The 20,976-nt window shown below is 42.7% G+C and overlaps 1 protein-coding gene across 1 annotated transcript in view; it reads left to right on the top strand.

Moving 5' to 3' along the window:
- Positions 1 to 13,558: 13,558 nt before the first annotated feature.
- OTOL1 (otolin 1) overlaps positions 13,559 to 20,976 on the top strand; it is a 29,486-nt gene continuing 22,068 nt past the window's right edge. The window contains exons 1-2 of the mRNA XM_056850379.1: positions 13,559 to 14,036; positions 16,377 to 17,091. Of these exons, the coding sequence (XP_056706357.1) occupies positions 13,559 to 14,036; positions 16,377 to 17,091 (1,193 nt within the window). The remainder of the gene's footprint in view (positions 14,037 to 16,376; positions 17,092 to 20,976) is intronic.

Genomic DNA, 20,976 nt, shown 5'->3' with positions numbered 1-20,976 from the left:
CGCATCTCATTTCTATGTAGAATCTTAGACACATCCTCCAATTGATATCTTCGTGATTTATATTGCCAGAGTGCAAAAAATGACAAGTCTGAGTCAGAATGTCCTTTCTCAAGGAAGTGGCTCGTGAGCGGTGCCTCCAGGGTCCTAGCGCGAATCCTCTCTTTATGCTTGTCAATACGCAATTTTAATTGGCGACCTGTGGACCCTATGTACATAAGAAAACACGGGCAAATAATTGCGTACACCACGTTTTTGGATGCACAGTTAGTAAATTGTTGTAGTGTGTACTTGAAGTTGGAACTAGAAGAACTTACTTCTTTGATCGGCAAGCTAAATGGACAGAAAGCACATGCGCCACATTTAAAATGCCCGGATGGTAACGATTCTTCCCGTTTGGGAAGTCTATCAGTCCTTACTAAAAAATTACATATTGATTTAGTTCTTCGAAGTCCAAAAATTGGTGGTATTGAGCATCCCGGTATGTTCTCTAAAATGTGCCAATGTTTTCGTACAATCTTTTGTATTTCAAAGGACAGATGATTATATTCCAAAGAAACTGGCACTCGTAAAGGTTTGGTAGTGTCTCCCTCATGTGGTTGAAGTAAGGTATCCCTGTTTTTGGAAGCAACTTTATTCATGGCATCTGATAAGATGGTTTGATCATAGCTTCTATCCAAGAGGTTTTTATTATACACCTGAGCAGCCATCAGGAAATCTATATATGGTAAGTCTTCTGTTCCATTTCTTGATGTTGAGGTCAATAGGACCCAGGAGAATCAGGTAGCTGTAAAACCTTATCGAAAGCAGACTGATGTAGGAGCAGGGCTTCATTTTACATCTCATCATCCATTACATCTCAGGCGTAACTTAACATATAGCCAACTACTGAGGTTAAAACGGAACTCTACCTTTCAAAGTGATTTCCTGATGCTCAGGTGTATAATAAAAACCTCTTGGATAGAGGCTATGATCAAACCATCTTATCAGAATTCGATCTCTCTTGCTTCCTCTGAAAGTTTCTGTAAGGATCAGTATCCCCCTAAATAACATATTAGCTTCAGCTGAGAGACACACAATTTATGCCGTCACCTAGCTTTACAGGTACCAGCCCTCAGAGAGTTAGAACCATTTGGTCTGCTGGATATTGGTATGTATTGATATATATAATATGGCCCTGGAATATTTTGTTTATAGAGTTCTTGGTATTAGGTGCATGTACTTATTTTACAGAGGTCTATGGACCCATCTAATTGAACATTACAACTGAAGAAGCATTTGCTGGCGAAACGTACACAAATCCGGAGGTGGCGTTTTGGAATTCAATTTAAAATATACTTCTTTGGAATACCTACTTACCTTGGATTATTCTATGATTTCTCCTTACCTTTCATGATTGAACATTTGGGACCATGTTATGTTGAACCTTATTACCATGGAACATTCTGCTGGACTTAATTTCCTTTGAAACTTCTGTTGCAACGTGGTTTGGTTCTCTGGAACAGTTAGTATTGTTTTTCTCCCTTTACATCAAGTGCCTGGTGATGTAACCATTTTGATTTCAATATATTCAGTGTTTGGAGTTCTGTTTGGTTTAAGTTTATGCCTTAATACGTAGCCCAGATAGTAAGAAATTTAGTGGGCTTATTTGATATTTTTAAATTATTGAGCTGGTGCTGTAGATTTCTTCAACTACCTAGAGGTTGGCAACCCTATGCTGTTTTGAGGGTAGGAGAGGATAGAAATCATGGGGTATATGTGGCTTGCTGCACATGCATAGAAAAGAAACTGTTTGGCATGACAGAAGGGGGAAAGGAGGGGGCAGGAACTGGGTTTTTTCTTAGGTTGGCTGATGTTTGAAAACCCAGAGGAGTTCCCAGATTTGATTAAAAAGCCTAGCTTGAAACCTCTCTAATTTGGGGTCATGGCCCCACTAGTTAACAGCAATGTATGTGTATTGCACGGATGTCAGACTCCTCCCCCAAGTTCCAGAAGCATCCAAACTGATGCATAAACCCTGGTGGGGTTGAGCAGAAGGAGGTCTTCATGCCCCCCCTCATGCCAGTGAATATATGAAAAGCAGTATTTCCATAACAACAAATAAGCAGATGGTCAGCTGCTGAATACTTCTCAAAGGGCCCTTCCAGGTATACCTGAGTAACCAGAAACTGGTACTACTGTAATCCCACTTTGTTAATTTTTCCATTTTCAGTGAGCCTTTCCATTCAATATTTGCAGTATAGAAATGTATAAAAAGAAAGGAGCTTGATTTCCAAACAGAAACGTTTTGTTTCTTTCCATTCTCATTGTGATTATGCCAGCATGGTGTAGTGGTTAATAGCATTGGTTTGGAGCAGTGGAGTCTGATCTGGAGAACCAGGTTTGATTCCCCTCTCTTCCTTGTGAGCAGCAGAGGCTAATCTGGTGAACTGGAATTGTTTCCCCACTCCTACACATGAAGCCAGCTGGGGGACCTTGGGCAAGTTACAGCTCTGTAGGAGCTCTCTCAGCCCCACCTACCTCACAGGGTGTCTGTTGTGGGGAGGGGAAGGGAAGGTGATTGTAAGGCGGGTTGAGTCTCCCTTAGCTGGTAGAGAAAGTCGGCATATAAAATCCAACTTGTCTTCTTCTTCATAGGGGACGTAGAAACCATGGAGCATATTCTCATCCATTGCCCTTATGATGAAGAGATTTGTGGCAAATTGATTTGGCCTTGGACTAACAGGCTCTCGGAGTCAGAGAGGGCAAGGGAGTTGCTCTCAGATGAAAAGCCAAGGATTTATGTTGACACTGCTAAATTTTGTGCCGCCGTGTCCAAAATTAGGCACAAATTGTTGGGATGGCCTGCCTTATTATCTATGTATATAGTAGTTTCCTCTTAGGATTTTATGTAGTCTCCAGTACATTTTATACTTGGAATTCTTGGTTTTAATGTTTAATCTTTTAACTTTTTTTTGTATATGTCTGGCTAAGTGCCGTATCAATAAATGACTGACTGACTAATCACAGGGTCTGTAACAGGAGTGCTGTGTTATTATGAGAAGAGTATTACTATCTTTGCTTCTGCTCCAAGGAAGTAATAAATGCAGAAACAGAGAAAAGAGTTTATCTCTGGAAATTAACTGAAACTCTTTGTTACTGAATCCATTGGGTTCACATTGAGATCGCCCACGGGGGAGTCCTGTTTAAAGATAACGCTTGTTTCTCTGAACTTTGCATTATACTTTGAATGTCCTCCAGGACATATTAAAAAGTTCTTTACCTGCTTGTTAGCTGAAAAAAGTTTTTAAAATATTGGAAGAATGTGCGTTTGGTACTGACTGATCAAAATCTGAACTGAATGCACTTGGTTCTTTAATATAGTTACATCTAAACCAAACTGGGAAATTAACAGGGCAATTCTAAGCAGAATTACAGACTTCTAACAGCACATTCCTGAGACGCGCCAGCGTCCAGGGTGAAAGTCCCTTAGGAGGCCTGGCAGGACCTACGCCAGCATACGGGTGCACCACGCTGGCGTCCAGGCAAGGTACGCTGGCGTTAGTGGCCCCAACGCTGGCAGGAAGGCCAGGATGGCGGTTGCAGGCAGCTGCTGTGGCAGCGCTGGGCCGGGATGCCAATGGAGCATTCTGCGGGCGTCCAAACACCAGCAAAGGCCACGTCGTCATCCCAGGAGGCATTCCCGGGGCGTTACGGCATCCCTGGGGCGTAACGGCATCCTGGGAGGCGTTCCCGGGGCGTAACAGCGCTTGGCTGGGGGTGAGGCTGCCATTAGGCGGCCTCCTAAGCCATTTTGGCCTGCGAATGCCCCCTTTTTTTCTGCTGAGATATGCCACCTTTTTTGCGCCAGGAGGAGGTTTCGGTGGGGCTGAAACCTCCTTAGGAGGCAGTGCCGCTGTGTTGCCTCCTAAGCCCGGCGCAGGCATTCCGCTCAGGAATGCACTGTAAGTCCACTGTAGTCAATGAATTTTAGAAGATTGCAACTCTGTTTAGGATTGCACTGTAAGAACACTGGGTTGTAATGATGGGAAGTCATCAGTTCTCTGTATTCTTATGTCTCCTTTTGATGAGAACAACACGAAGGAGAGGAGAACCAGAAGGGAGGGAGTCAGCATGTCGCTAACCATTATAACACACTACCACTAAAATACCCTATTCCATGGGTCCCCACTGTGGTTCCTGTGGATGCCACGGCACCCACCGACACCTTTTCTGGTGCCTGTCAAGTGTTTTTAGGAAGTGGGGGGCCGGGCAGGGCCAGGGTTGCCAGGTCCCTCTTCACTATCAGCGGGAGGTTTTTGGGGTGGAGCCTGAAAAGGGCGGGGTTTGGGGAGGGGAGGGACTTCAATGCCATAGAGTCCAATTGCCAAAGTGGCCATTTTCTCCAGGGGAACCAATCTCTGTCAGCTGGAGATCACTTGTAACTGCAGGAGATCTCAGCTAGTACCTGGAGGTTGGCAGCCCTAGGTAGGGCTTTTGCTCAGCAAGGCTTCTGATCGACTATTGGAGATTTCATTGGCTATGCATATTTTTTAAAATGTTGCTTTGGCAGCAGCTGCCACCACAACAGAAGGATCTACGCTGTGCTACTGAAGTTCAGCTGTAGCAACCATTTTGTGGCTGGCGCCACCTTCTGCAGCAGCCATTTTGTTGTTGCACCCACCATATGTGTGTGTGTGTTTAGTGCCATCAAGTCGCTTCTGACTCATGGCGACCCTATGAATGAAAGTCCTCCAAAATGTCCTATCTTTGACAGCCCTGCTCAGATCTTGCAAATTGAAGGCCGTGGCTTCCTTTATTGAGTCAATCCATCTCTTGTTGGGTCTTCCTCTTTTCCTGCTGCCCTCAACTTTTCCTAGCATGACTGTCTTTTCCAGATGACTCTTGTCGTCTCATGACGTGACCAAAATACGATAGCCTCAGTTTAGTCATTTTAGCTTCTAGGGTCATGCACCCACCATGCCATGCCAGAATTCCAAATGTGCCTGCAGGCTCAAAAAGGTTGGGGACCCCTTCAATCCCATCCTGAAAGGCAAAAGCCTCTTCAGTCAATAACTTTTTATTCCTCTAACCATTCCCAATCAGCAAGACAATTTCATGTAACATAAGGTCCTGGCGAAGGGAATTTGAGGCTGCTTTCACAGTAAAGCCTTAAATCTGTCCTTCCCCCTGTATTTCCCATGTCTCTGCAGTGACTTTGCATAGAGGCATATTATGGAAGTTTGAGAGTCAAAGGGTTGGATCCTAAGCAAGCAAGTGCAGCAACATGAGCAAATCCGTGCTTCCCTCTTTTCTGCTACAGCTTCTTGTGCTCCCTGAAATCTCTCCCCCACCCCAGGGTTGGTGTCTCCAGAGTCTAGAATGATGGTCTCCATAACCACTTCTTACTTGCACTGCATACAATAGTTACAGTTTTAGAATAGAAGATGGAAAGGAAAATCCACATACTCCTGTCTGCCAAGAAGCACTTTGCAATAATGTGGTACCAACGAGAGAAAAAAAAGAATAGATGGCCCACTATTGCTCTCTAGTGGACTAGAAGGCAACTGCAATGTACTAAGCTGGTGTGGACAAAGGATTTTGCTACTGCAGTCTTGGGCAGAAAAACCTTCAAAGGGAAAAGCAGAGAAGCCAGATTTAAATATCTATAAAACCTGTATAAACAAAGGGGATCCCTCTGCTTCTTCCAGAATCTTCCTGGAGACGGAAGAAGTTGAGGTGTAGAGAGGATTGGTAGCTCCCAACCCTTGCCCAAAGGCACCAGAAGTCTATTTCATTTTTCCCTCATGGGTGTTCGGGCTTGGCAATACATTCCTCACCACTTCAATGATAGGAAATTAACAACCGGGAAGAGCCTGAGGAAAGAATGTGCTTTGGTTTGCCTTGCCATAACTATAACCCAATTATATATCAAATAGACAACAAATCTATAGACAACCAAGCAAAAGATTTAATAATAACACATGGTACGTCTCCGTCTTTCACAACTATTTCCCTCACAAGTGGCCTTTTTTTTTTTTTTTACCACAGCTTGATTCAAACTAGGAAGGGCTGCTAGGGACCTGATATGGCTGTTACTTTAGCCCTTTCCAATCACACATAAGCATTGTTTTATCTGAAAGAGGTAACACACATCTTTTCATTCTCAGGACACACATATTGGGAGGGAAGGTGGCATGGTGTAGCCGGATCTCAGAAGCTAAGCAGGGTTGTGCTCATATGGAAGACTGCCAAGAAAGACTCTGCAGTGAAAGGCAATGGCAAACTAGGGGCGTGCAGCTTCTTTCCAGTATTTTTCAGGTTCGGGTTTAATAAATGCAGAAATTTTTGAAAAACTCGAAAAGCCAATGGATTCGGCTTTTTTGGAAAATTGAAAATTTTCGGGTTTATAAAATCCTATACCAAAAAATACATGGCTCAAAGCTGAGCATACAGTTCTGCTCTGCTGGGGGGGTTCAGATTGTTGCTGCTTGCCAGCTCCTACCTTCTTGAGCAGCGCGGATCTGATGTCAGCCGGCAGGTAAGTAAGGTGAGAGGGATGTGTGGAGGCAGGTACGAAAAGGTATTTTTGGTTTTTTTTTCTGGTTTGAATGCATACCCCTATGGCAAACCATCTCTGCTTCTCACTTGCCTTGAAAGCTCCTTGCTAGGGTCACCATAAGTCAATTGTGACTTGATGACACATACATACGTATGTACACACATACCGGAAACCTTCACGATTTCGCTGTTCAGAAAAAAAATAGCAATTTCACATATTGAAAAGGAGTGTGTGTAGTGTGTTCTCCCCATGTATGTGGTAAAGCATAATTACTGAAAAGGGCTATTTACAGTTGACCATCCCAGTTCTAATCTGGGAGGGTGGTTTGAGTTATGCCTCAACAGCATTAATGTGCAGAGCAGGACATTGTAGCCCAGCTTGTTGTGTCCCTAGTCTCTCTCCAAATACAGTGGCACCTGCAGCATTCAGTCCCCAATTGAGTGGGATCTAGAGTTGCCAACCTCCAGGTGGGGCCTGGAGATCACCCAGAATTACTACAGATCTCCAGACTACAGAGGTCAGTTCCCGTGGAGAAAATGGCTGCTTTGAAGGGTGGACTCTATCACTGAGGTCCCTCCCCCTCCCAAATTCCCAAATCTCCATGAATTTTACAATCCGGAGTTGGCAATCCTAGTGGGGACATGGAGGATGGGTTTGGGTGGACTGAAGGAAGAAGACGAAGGAGGAAGCAGAAGTAGAAGAAAACTGGGAGAGGAAAAAGATTCTCCTTGAATTTTCACTGGCCTCAGTTTGCAGACATGGGACATTTCTTTTTGTATTATTTGAAGTACTGTCTGCTCTCGTATAAACCTACCTGACCACTGTGGTTAGGTTCAAGTGACCTTCTTTGGGTGCCCTCGTTGTCTGAGGCTGGGTGGGTGGCAACTTGAAAAATGGCCTTTTTAGTTGTGGCATCAAAATTATGGAATTCCTTCCTGAGGGATGGGTGAAGACTTACCTGTTTCTTCTGGCATTTCCTCCCCTTCTTCCTGTGTACCTGTTTTTACTTGTGTGCGTGTTTTAATTGTGTTTACATTTTGTTTCATTGTTGTTTTTAATTGTTTTTGTACGATGTATTTCAAAAGCAGTTTTAATGTTTTGATTGTTCACCACCTTGAGGACCCTAAGTTGATTGGAAAGGAGCCATGGAAATGTTTGAAATAAATAAAATAAACATATAAATATACAAAAGATCCCTTGTTAATGAGCTCACAAATCTGACCTGGACTGTATGTTGATAGGTCAGCAAATTCCCTGCTTTTTGGGGTGTGTATCTATAACAAACATTTGTTGTAGTCTTATATCAACTCTGACAAAAAAAATCAGATTCTTTCTTAAAAACGGTGTTTTAGAGAAGACAGTTGCCCATTATTACTCTGAATTACAGGCATTGGGAAATAATCACTGGTCTTGAGTCCTAGCCTATCATTTCATATATGACAAAAGAAATAATCTAGCACAAGTTTTATTGCTGAGGGTTCTAGTGAATAATGGGCCAGTGTCCTCCACAGACTATATTTATTTTATACCAAGGAGGGGCTCGGCTCCTCCCACATGCTTTTCTTTATTGTACCAAATACATGGTCTTTGTTCCTGGTTTTAGTATTTAAGTCAGTTCAGCTGGCCTTTTCACTGTCATAGTTGGGGAGAAAGCTTTTGTGTATCTGAAGACTCCTTGCAGGTAAAATATTTGCTATGACTTTACTGCTTGTGTAGACTGATATTTTTCCCCCCTGTAATTCAAAATGACTTGTTCCTGCATAAGAGGGTTACCGCATTGGACCAAGGTCTATGTGGTCCAGCATCCATTCCCCAACAGCAGCAAACTGAAAGTTTACAAGTAGAAGATGAAGGTACCAGTCTTCCTCTGGAGTGGCCTGCCAGAATGGGTGCTAAAGGCCCCTTTTCTTTCTGCCTTCAGGAAAGCTTGTAAGACAGTTTTATTCCAGAGGGCAAACTGTTGTGGCAGATTTGGCTGAGCTTTTTAGCTGTGCATTGTTTTAAAATATTGCTGATGGGTGGTTACGAAGTTTTTATGTTCTTGCAGCTCTTGTTATTTTGCCAGCTACCTTGACTCAAAGGAGACCAGGTGGAGCTTCGGTATTTTTAATATAAGAAAATAAATAAACATGGAGCTGCCACCGAAGGCTTTATCTGGCTCTGTAGTTTCTGGCGCCCTAACATGGATAGTCCAGGCTAGCCCGATCTCACAGATCTCATTAGATAAGCAGAGGCAGCCCTGGATAGTACTTGGATGGGAGACCACCAAGGAATACCAGGGTCTGCTATGCAGAGGAAGGCACTGGCAAACCACCTCTGTTAGTCTCTTGCCTTGAAAACCCTACTGGGTTGCCATAGGTTGGCTGTGACTTGACAGCACTTTACACACATAGTTCCCTGGCACATATTACTCTTCTCTGGAAAATGCAAGATCTCTGGTGCTTTTATATATTTTAAAAGAGTTAGGTGTCTAATAGTGAGTTAGGTGTCTAATAGTGCATTCCTAAGGAGAGCTACTCCAGTCTAAGCCCATAGAAATGAATGGGCTTAGACCGGAGTAACTCTCCTTAGGAATGCACTGTAAAGGTATAGTTATCAATGGGAATAATACTGCTGATAGAACAGAAGTGCTGTTAATTGTTGTCAATATATGCCTGCTTGTGTGACAACTGTCCCTTGTGGTTGGTAGCTGATGAATGGGATAGAATCATAATCAAAATCAAGACCTCCTCCACAAGGCCATGTTATGCCCTCTGCTAGGGAAAGAGATTCCCACTTTAGTAGCCAATGAGTCTTATTTGCTTTTGTAAGTGTGCTATAAGATATTTTCCTTTGTGGCAGAAGAGGAAAATCCTTGTTCTCCCTCTGGTTCTACAATTGTAATGGCCCTCGTGCAGAAACAGCCTGTGTAGACCTTCGCTCCAAGATCCTGAATGCGCTTTCTGTCACTTCCTGCATCCTAATCTTTTAGCTGTAGTTTTCAGACTTTGTATCTTCAGGGAACCATTTCCATCTAAGGAACATCATTCATTTTTTAAATATTTTTTGCATATTATTATGAGCCTTCTCATTTTTCCCCATTGTCAGTGCTGCAATTCCAGATTAATTGCGTACAGCATTTTCACACTATTGATATGCAATTTTGATGGCAATAATTGTATCAAATGTTATTAGCATGGCCAGGGGAAAAGTCTGCTATCTATGCCATCCCATTTGGAGTGAGCCTTTGTCAGGAAACTGATCAAAATAGCGTGTTCATGAAATCTGGTAACATTCCAGCTTTCCACATCAGCTTGTCTTTTCAGGAATAACTTTGTATCAGCCACAGAGCCCCAAACATATTCCAATTAGTGTTCTGGGACACACGCTCAGTAACTGCAGGGTTCTGATCTATATGAGGATGTGCATTAGAATGTGTGTGTGTTAAGTGCCGTCAAGCCGCTTCTGACGCATGGTGACCCTATGAATCAATGACCTTCAAAACATTCTATCATTAACAGCCTTGCTCAGATTTTGCAAACTGAGGGCCGTGGCTTCCTTTATAGAGTCAATCCATCTCTTGCTGGGTCTTCCTCTTTTCCTGCTGCCCTCAGCTTTTCCTAGCATGATTGTCTGTTCCGGTGACTCTTGTCTTCTCGTAATGTGACTGAAGTATGATAGCCTCCATTTAGTCATTTTAGCTTCTAGGGTCAGTTGAGGCTTGATTTGAGCTATAACCCACTGATTTGTTTTTTTAGCTGTCCACGGTATCCATAACACTATAATACACTAAAAACAAAAAAACAAAAAACCATTTCACTTGACCACTTACGAGCTAGCAGTAGGGCTAGCTGTCTACCAAGTTGCTTCTGACTCATGCCGGAAGTTCTAGGGTCAGTTCGGGCTTGATTTGATCTATAACCCACTGATTTGTTTTTTTGGCACTCCACGGTTTCCGTAACACTCTCCACCAACACCACATTTCAAAGGAATCTACTTTCTTCCTATCAGCTTTATTCATTGTCCAGCTTTCATACCCATACATAGTAATAGGGAATACGATGGCATGAATTAACTTGATCCTGGTTGTCAGTGACTTGCCCCAACTTATTCTGATGGTGGTGATGATTCCTTATTTCAATGGTCCATCCAGGCCCAGGGTACCAACTTTTCTTCTCTTCTTTTTCTCTGTCCCTCAGACCCTCATTGTTCTCAACATTGCAGGCTACTCATGGGTTGATTTGTTGTGACAATATGGTTATAACCATAGAATCATAGAGCTGGAAGGGACCACCAGGGTCATCTAATCCAACCTCCTGCATAATGCAGGAAATTCTGAACTACCTCCCCCATCCCCCCCCAGTGACCCATATTTCATGCCCTGATGAAGGCCAAGATGCCCTCCCTTCTCATGATCTGCCTAAGGTCATAGAATCAGCATTGCTGACAGATGGCCATCTAGCCTCTTCTTAAAAACCTCCAGGGAAGGAGAGCTTACCACCTCCCGAGGAAGCCTGTTCCACTGAGGAACTGCTCTAACTGTTGGAAAATTCTTCCTAATTGATAGAGGCTGAGTATGACTCAGCATTTGAAATAAATGGCCATGTGGTCAACATTTGTTTTTTTAATCCAGAGAGGTTATATGCATTGAATCAGTCTTGCGAGTGATCTGACATGAGCTTGGCCTGCAACTCAATTGGTATTGTATTCCACTTTTTTGGGGAGGTCCTCAGCTGTAACATATCTAGTTCTCTTCTCAAAAGGTACAGACAAAATCACAAAATAAGTGTCACTCCACAGATCTCACCCCTATTCTATCTAAGTTCCCAGGAAAACCTGGAAAATTCTACACATATCTCCTCCTTGCAGACTGCTCCAATGAGTCCACCTCTAAAGTGGCCAAACTCTGTGCTGAGACCTTGTCCATGAGAATGCAGATGTTCCAAATGTTTTATGTATAATTAACTACAGCACAATAAGGTTATGCATTTTAATGGCTGTATATTAATTTTATATATGTATTTAAATTGTGCTGTTAAACTGATGTTGACTGATCTCTTGATCATAATAAATGTTGAATGTTAATTGAAAATAAGTGTCACATGGCTGATATCAACCGCGAAGGTCAACAGTACTGAACTGGTCCTCAGTCTCTCTCCACATTTGTTAATCATCTCCTTGGAGCATTCTCTACTCTGCTGTAAGCTCATCCACTTTCCTCCTCTGGCTCTTTCAGTACTCTCTACTGCCTTCACAATTTGGTGAAAAGCCATAGTGTCTTTTAATAATAAACCCCTCTCTCTCTTCAAATTCCTTCTAAAAGTCCACTTGTTTGGCAGAGTCTTTCTTTTAAAAGTAAAACAGCTATACAAATGCCAAATGATTCAAATACATGCACTATTTCTGATACCATTACAATAACTTTTCTGCACTCTTATTTTTGTTGCTGGGGTGCCTATACTGCATCTTTTTTCCCCTTTTCTGCACGTGTTTTGCTCCCTCTAATGGTCACTTCATTTCATTGCTGTATGACCAGTTTATTCCCACCCACTTTAAAATTGCAGGGAAATAAGCCAGAGACACAGCAATGAAATATTGAAGGAACCACTAGAGGGAGCAAAACACATGTGGGGGGGGGGAACCCTAACACAGTATGGGTGCACATGTGATGAAAATAAGTGTGGAAAAGCCCCATATCTACAGTAGAGATGTAAGCTGGGGCTGTGAGACAGCAAATTCCTTCAGGCTGCCCCATAAACTAATTGTTGGCCAAGCTGACATTTGAACCAAGACTTCCAGCTCAAAGCCTGATTACGGATTATGGTTTCTTCCGCTTGCAGGCTAAACAACCCCTTTGGATACAAATGCAGTCATGTGTATATTTTATACAGTGGTAGCACATCACTAGCTCTAAACAAGGATGTAACTACCCAATATGCCTGACACATACAGGGTCATGGGTGTGCAACCGGACTCACAGTACATCCGGGCAACTCAGCTTAAAAAGTGCCTGTTTGCTTGGTGCTGCAAGAAGGAGATTCTGGTTTCCCACCCTGCTTTCACCAGCAGGAAGGGTGATGGTGGTGGGCCTTTTGCACCGTTTCTTGGGCTCCATGTGAACACTTTTTAAGGTGAGTTCCTCCAATGTACATCTGATTGCAAGTCTGGTCTTGCAGCTATGACTTGGCTTGTGCTTTATGTATCATGTAGCTCGGCCCTCAGTGTGAAGCAGGAATAAACCAGGAAAATGATTCTTTCATAATTAGTCTTTCTCTCTCACCCCTGGAGAAGTATGCTTAATAGTGAACAAAGATACATAAATGTGCATCTCCCTTAGTTTTTCCATCAATATCTTGTTCTTTCTCTAACGGTCTGGTTACATGATGCATAAGCAGCAAGTTGGGTTGGAGAATCCCCAACCATACCTGCGTTTCATGTATAACCTGGGACTGTGTGTATGTGAGGGGCCAAATCAGCTCCAGAGTGTGGCGTGGTGGCAAGAGGGGCTTCATCATTCCCTCCTTTCCCAAAAAATGGTAATGTGGGGGGGAGGCCTGTTGTTCTTGCTGCCAGTTCCAAGACTTGTGGGTTCCCCCAACCCATGTTTCACCTGTGATGTAATCAAGAGTTCATGGTAGTCGTTTCATTTTATCCTCACGCCAATCCAGTAGGCCAGGCTAGGATGAGATGAGACCAGGATGAGATAAATCACCCTATTTCCTAGCTAAGTGAGGATTCGAAGCCTGGTCCAAATCTGGTACTCTGTCTACTACACCACTGGTTCTTGTTCTTCTGAGGTAATATGCTGAACATAATCAACCGTCCTTTCAATTAAATCACTGTAGCCCCTCTATCAGTATAAACATAGGCCAATAACACTTTTGGTGCTTTTGACCTGATTTCAGTTTAAAATGTTGGGTTTTTTTTTAAATTTCAGACATGCTTTCCCTACTCCTGATACAAGCTCTGCTCTCCAGCGTCATTTGGAGTCCTGTGAGAACAACAGCCATCTTTAGCACTCCTCCCTCTCCGCCTTTAACAATGGGGTCACTCAGCAGCGCCACTGAAACTGAAGACCCTAAACAAGCCTCTGCTGTTCCCCCTGATCAGAACCCGAAGACAAATGAAAACAATCCAGTCACAGATGGTGAGAGTCGAGCAAGTTCCCAGATTGTCGTAACATCTTCAGCAACCTCTTTCTCTAATGGGGCAGGTGGGGTGGAAAATAGGAACCCTTCAGAACCAACAGCTACCTCCATGGGACCCAAACAACAAACAGCTTTAGAATTGCTCACTGCTGCAGACATGGCACATACATACCCAGGAATAGATGGTAGGGAAAACAGCAGTAGCCGTTCTATGCCATTTCCTGGCGCTAACAAAGGCCCGGCATTTGCTGACGGCTTAGCTTCTGCCTTCTCAAATACACCAAACAGCACTGACACCGAGAGACACCGTTTCTGTAAAATTCCAGGGACTGAAGAACAAAAGGGAGCCCAAGGTGAAAAAGGGAGTACGGGTAATTTTATCACTTAATGCCTTTGGCTTGCTGAAATCTTTTTTTAATGAACGCCATTCATTTATTTCCTAATTAAAAACAACCGGATCAGTATCATACTGAAAAAAACAACCCAAATCCAAATTCTGTGTGCAATGAAGTAAAAAGATACTCAGTGGTGGTAAATGAACAAATAGTATCTCTTGTGGCTAAACAAACCGCTGGTACACAGAACTCCGAAGGCAAATGAAGCCGTGGGTTGTAAACAAAACACACAAGGCCCCTTGCCCTGTTGAGCCCAGCTGTGGTATCACATGTCTGATCCACACGGCGTGCTAACTCTCCTAATCCGATAGTGTTTGGTAGTACGGTATCCAGAACGTTTTGATCAGCCAGGTATTATGAACTGTTGTGTACCTGCAACAATGGAGCATGACTTGGCCTTAAGCTGCTTATACTGAGGGGAAATCGTTGCTTTTGGAACCAGCTTCTGGGAAACCTGGTGGCTCTCCAGAAGCTTAGCAGGTGTTCCTCAATGAAAGACTAATAATGGCAAATACACTTCGCTAAAGGCAATTTATCTACCGTTATCGATTGCTTCCTAAGGGACAAAAACAGACAAGAGGCTGGGAAATCAGTGACTTGATCTTCCAAGCATCTTTCAAAGCAATATTTCCCCTGCATGATTTCCCCTATCAAAGCCACCCCCTCACCCCTGCCTGCCCTGGATAGAAAGAAAGATGGGCCAATTCAAGTGGGTTACCTGTATATTATCTCAAAGCAGAAACAGAGGCTCCGTGGGGCCATTTTGGGTTGGGAATATACTTTAGTGGAGAGACTTTCCTTCCCTTCACACCAAAGTCCTGACCAAATTGCCCCCCCCCCCACGCTGGTCAAATAACCATAAATAAATGAACTGAACTCCCCCCCCCCCACAAACATCTGATTTTTACAGGGGGAATCAAATGTCGGAACTCTCTTCACAGAACTCCTAGAACCAATTATAGTTAAACAGATATGCAAATGTGAGACTTACATTGGTCAGAATGCTCATTTACATCACAAATTTCAATCGCCTGCTTCCTTTCCCACACAAACTCGGTGAACATAAAGTAGTACGAGAAAGGCTCGAATGAAGTAAAGGGGGTGGGGAAATCACCTAGATTCATGCACTATATCCTAGTTTGGACAGATCTGCTTTACAGACTTCAGCAGTGCTTAGTTTGGAGGGGAATACAAATGTGTTAGACGCCTCCTGTGAAGCAATTAAAAAAAAGTTCAGTCTTTTCTAGAGGGGTATATAATTCACCATGATGAGCTATAATGGCTCATTTGGAATCTCACCAGAGCACTGTGTAAATAAGTACATTTTAATGATACTTTAAATATGATCTCTGGGACTCCTACGGCTGCGATCATTGACCCAAAGTATGATGTTGGCTTTCATGGTGCCCTTATTGCCTTTTCATGCATACTTTTAATAATAAGATCTATAATTATATATTTAGATATTCGATTTGCACGCCTATCATAATAAACCAGTATTTAAGGATTCCCAGGATGATGTTAGGTGATTTTTTTTTTTTTAGGCAGAATGCAAGACGGTGACTGTTTGAGAATCAAGTAGTACTGTAGTTATTTTTTTATTATCTTAAAATTCCCCCACCAACCAGCAGGATTATGGGATACATGCCTATTTTGATGTATTTTTTCAGAATATGAATGGAAAATCCATCAGGCCAAGACTGTCCATGAGTCTAATCATGTTACTGCCCCGAGTAAATTTCATATACAGAGTACAAAGACTCAGCTGCAGCTGCTGGCTGATTTTGCGATGAACAAAAGTTTCTATAGATGAGTAACATATCCAGCTGTATTCACATAACCCAGTGTGACCTCAAAAACATGCTACTGATGATACAGCTCACATTGGGAAAGGATTGATGCCAGGATGAAGAGTTCTGTACCGTATCCTTTCTTTTGCATGGATCTCTCATCTTATTATTTGTACTCATGTCCCAGCTCAGAAGATATTACTGTATTCAGCACTGGTTCTACACATTATTGGATATTATACAATTGCAATAATGCACCATCTAATGGTAAATGGTTGTAGGAGTGCAAGATCCTATGATGTGTGGCTCCTATCCAGAATCTTTTACAAGCGAACAGAGCTCATATCGAAGCTAGATGGTATATCATTCATTGGACACGATACCATATTCCTGCACCAGAAAGGAAAGGAGAATTAATGGCACTGTTAATACTTGGGCTGAACTTTATTTTACTGTTTTGTTTGATAAAGATATTTAATTCCTTTTCTGTGGTAATGTATGACAATGTGTTTCTTTTTCTTTCTAGATCAACTAAGGCTTGCTAGAACTACAGGAGAAGCTGGGAACCCTGGCCCTATTGGCCTTCAGGGACTGAAGGGAGATAAAGGGGATTTGGGGGCGTCTGGTCCAAAAGGTGACCCTGGAGTAAAAGGAGATCCCGGAGAGAAAGGAGAAAGAGGCCTAGCAGGCGAGACAGGAGCACAAGGTTTGGCAGGGCCACCAGGGATTCAAGGGCCTCCAGGTATGAAAGGAGATCCAGGGGTAGATGGAATGGCGGGTGTTCCTGGAGAACAGGGGCTGATTGGACTTCCTGGCAGAAAAGGAGAAAAAGGACAGAAAGGAGACTGCAACCCAGTCGAATCCATAGCATTCTCAGCTGGCCTTCTGAAAAGGAGAAGCTTTCCCTTGCCAGGATCCCCAGTGAGATTTGAGAAGATTTTCCTGAATGAAAACGAACCCTATCATGCTGAAACTGGCATATTTACTGCAAGCACAGGGGGTATCTATTCTTTCAGTTACCACTTGAGTGTTTCCACCAAACCATTGAGGGCTGCGCTTTTCCATAATGGCCAAAGAATTCTCCAGGTGTCTAGTGTAAAGGAATCTCCACAGGGTGTTACTCAGGTTTCTGGATCATTGTTGGTTCAACTCTCCGAAGATGATGAAATTTGGCTTCAGATTTTGAATGGTTCTGCGAATGGCCTGATGGCTGATGAAACTACTGATTCCATATTTTCTGGGTATCTTTTGTACCCTGAATAAAAATAATTAAAATTATGAATGGGAATTCTGAAATTACTCAAAATTTGTCAGAGTCTGATACAAGTTTTCTGACTTCAGTGAACAGATTTCCCACTTTCTGTTCCGGATGATAATGAAATGTACTTTTGTTTATGCCACACCTAATGAGTTAGATCCCACAGATTTCCACAGGCACAAGGAGAGGGGTAGTCTTGCTGAATCCCTCCTACCATAGCAGTCCAAGTCATCCCCCCCCAATGCTGCTCCCGGTGGATGGGGGACCCCAGGAATAGCTTGAGGGGACTGGTGAAAACCACTCCCCCTTGTGCATGCAGACATCTCCAAGGCTACATTCCCACATTGTTTCCTCTCACATTTCAAATTTAGTGTTAAAGTTCGAAGCTATAACACAGCAATGGCCAGTTTTAAAGTAATATCAGTTGCCTAGCAAACACAGAGGATTCTAACACGAACATCTGTAATAAAACCATGAGATTTTACACTAGATATCTAGTTCTCTCGAGAGTCTTCCAAGCAATACTGCTAAGTTCCTTCACTCCTGGCCTGACAATGTCCTTCCAACTTGGCCATTGGACACCATCACAGTGGCTTTTAAAGCAATGTTTTGTCAGTGAAAGCAAACCTATTCTCTGTTAGACGTGCTGCTTTCTGCTGTGCTCAAGCATCTCTGGATCAAGGCTTTGTGCTCTAGCGTGCATTTCCTCCCCTCATAATTCTAATCATAAACACAGTTAGTTGGAACTTAAATCCCATTGATTTCAGTAGAAAGTGCTTCTAGTAAAAATGCTGAAGATCACAGCTGAAGGGAGCTTTATTTTCAAAACAATAGTTAACAGCATATGGTTTTTGCAGAAACGTCTGTTTAAGCTAAGATACGGTTTATCACAGTTACATGATTGTCGTTATTAGAAATGCAGGTACTGAAGTTACACTAGAAAGGAGAGTTTTCTGGACCGGGACCAAATTATTGATCTTTGTGCAAAATAAATCTTCCTATGGATGTTTGTGATAGTTGTTGAGGCATAAAGGTGGACAGCAAAGGACCTCTAATAATTTTTCCTCTAGAAAATTGATACTGTTCTTTAATTTTAATCGATGTGTTGTGACCTTGTTACTTTATAGCAGAATGATTTCAAACAAGTTTTTCGTGCAGTGTTTTACTTCCACTGAATATGTTAATGGCTTGTGGACAAGTTGGCGTATCGTTAATAAATTAAAACTTTGGACATTGTAACCTTTGAATAAGAATGTGTTTTGTCTTTGTCAGTATTTGGTCCAAATCTCCATAGCTGGTTTTTGACATTAAAAAAATACACTGGGAGATTCAAGCTGCAATCCTAAGAACACTTTCCAGGGAGTAAACCTTTTTGAGTAAAATGGGACTGAGTCCCAAGTAGACCTGCTTAGGTTTGCTCACTCAGTCATAGATTTTTCCATAAAACACAGAATTCAGTGCCGTACTGGTGATTTTCTTCACTGGATTTCATAGAGAAAGTAGAGGGGGGGAGGGCTAGGTCAAATGTGGCAGACACAATCCATCACAGTCCCTGTCCTCTGAAATCTCTGTTAGTACCCCTTTTCGTGGGAAGGAAATGTACAGATGCATGCATTGGCTTCCTTGCTTGCAGAGGGCAGACACACGAGCCATTTAGACAGAGGGAGGATTAATCTCAGTCACAGGAAAATCCATGCATTGTCCAAGTCACACAATACAGTGATGGATCATCACACATATTGAGGACATCATGGAGACTGCACACTCCTGATATGTGTGGTTTCCAGGCTCCCACTGCGAGTGAACATAATATCTGCCTAGGTTTATAGAGAGATAATCCTACCTCTTCCCCTCTTCTAGACAGTCACACGGTCATGTAATCCAAGAGAAACATTTTGTTTGGAAACAACCAAGGAAAGCACAAAGAACAAAATCTGGGTATGGCGTCAAGCTTAAACTGGTGGATAACTTTGCTGATACATAAGTAACATTTAAACTTTTTGATTCAAAGTTTGCATTATAATTAAGATGCAATTGATTGAACTGAAGTAAGCAATTTACTTACAAATTGCAAGTGCAAATTGCCCATTTGTAATGACATTGCAGATTTTGTGCCTGTTATTATATTTCATTTCGTTTTCCAATTTTTGGTTGGAGACCATTAACAGAAGTGGATTCACCCCCCTCTTAATGCAGTGGATGTATCACTGTGAACAATAAATGAAAGGCAATATGAAAAGGCAATATGCATTTTATTGGTTTCATACTGTTTATTGCTGATTGCAATGGAGTGTAATTAGAAAAATTTAACTCTATCAACATTAAAAGGGATTTTTGGGGCCATGCATCACTAACAGATCATTTTGGCAGAAGTTCAGACTTTATCCTAAAGTTGTGATTTTGCTTATGATATTACCACTGTGTAGAGAATATTTGGACATGTGCAGGAGATGCTCAGTCTCTCGTATCCCCAACAGAAAATGTGCAGTACCATTTATAAGAGGGGAAATGATTTAAAATCCACATTGTCTTTGAGCTTGAATACGTTATTCTGAGTCAGACCATTAGTCTATCAAGGTCAGTATTGTCTACTGTGACTGGCAGCAGGGTTTATGGCAGAGGTCCTTCATATCAATTACTAACTGATCCTTTTCTTAACTGGCGATGCCAAGGATTGAACCTAGGACCTTCTGCATGAAAGCAGATGCTCTACCACTGAGCCGCAGCTCCTCCTCCTAACAAGAACACATGACACTGCCTTGTATACCATGGAAGATACTCATCCAACTGTGGGTGTTCTACTTCTAAATCCTCACCCAATGGTTCTCTTCCTCCACTTCCCCAGAAGGTTGGACCAGAACCAACGGGTTAAAATCAAAGGAGTTTCCATCTAGACATTAGGGAGAATTTTCTAACAGAGCGGTTCCTCAGTGGAACAGGCTTCCTAGGGAGGTGGTAAACTCTCCTTTCCTGGAGGTTTTTAAGAAGAGGTTGGATGGCCATCTGTCAGCAATGCTGATTCTATGACCTTAAGAAGATGGTGAAATGGAGGGCATCTTAGTCATCTTCTGGGCATGGAATATGGTTGCCAGGTCCCTCTTCACTACCACTGGGAAGTTTTTGAGGCAGAGCCTGAGGAGGGAAGAGTTTGGGGAGGGGAGGGACTTCAATGCCATAGAGTCCAATTGCCAAAGCGGCCATTTTCTCCAGGTGAACTGATCTCTATTGGCTGGAGATCAGTTGAAATAGCAGGAGATCTGCTACTACCTGGTGGTTGGCAACCCTAGCATGGAATAGGGGTCACTGTGTGTGTGTGTGTGGGGGGGGGAGGTAGTTGTGAATTTCCTGCATTGTGCAGGGGGTTGGACTAGATGACTCTGGGGGTCCCTTCCAACTCTATGATTCTATGAAGTCCAGGGTTGCTATGCAAAGGCAGGCCAAGTCAAGTTTTATTCATGTTGTGGTCACAGACCTTAACATCCCAACTACTCCCCAAAAATTTAACGTGCAACATATGTTAATCCAAAATCACAGTCACGTCTGCAGCCACATGTCTAATAAAACAACTAAAGCTCCCCCCCACCGCAGTCAAAATAATTTAGCAGCATATTACAGACCATATCGAGACATAGTTTGCCTCTATCAGGCCTGTTAAAAACCTTTCCTTAGTTTGAATGCTATGGTGAAAAAGGAGGCCACTCTCTGTGCCACAAGTAAATTTACATCCACCAACAAGAATCTTACTTGCACTTCTTCTGAAACCAGCACCTGTGGGATGCGCTGAATCAGTCTAGGTCATTTTGTAGTATACAGGGAACAATGAAAGAGGATACGGGCAGGTCTTCTATCTGGTCATCAGAGCAGGGGC

This window comes from Euleptes europaea, chromosome 5, assembly GCF_029931775.1.
Source record: "Euleptes europaea isolate rEulEur1 chromosome 5, rEulEur1.hap1, whole genome shotgun sequence".
NCBI classification, from domain to species: Eukaryota; Metazoa; Chordata; class Lepidosauria; order Squamata; family Sphaerodactylidae; genus Euleptes; species Euleptes europaea.
The sequence above is the reverse complement of the archived record's forward strand: the minus strand, read 5'-3'. Positions and strand labels throughout refer to the sequence as shown.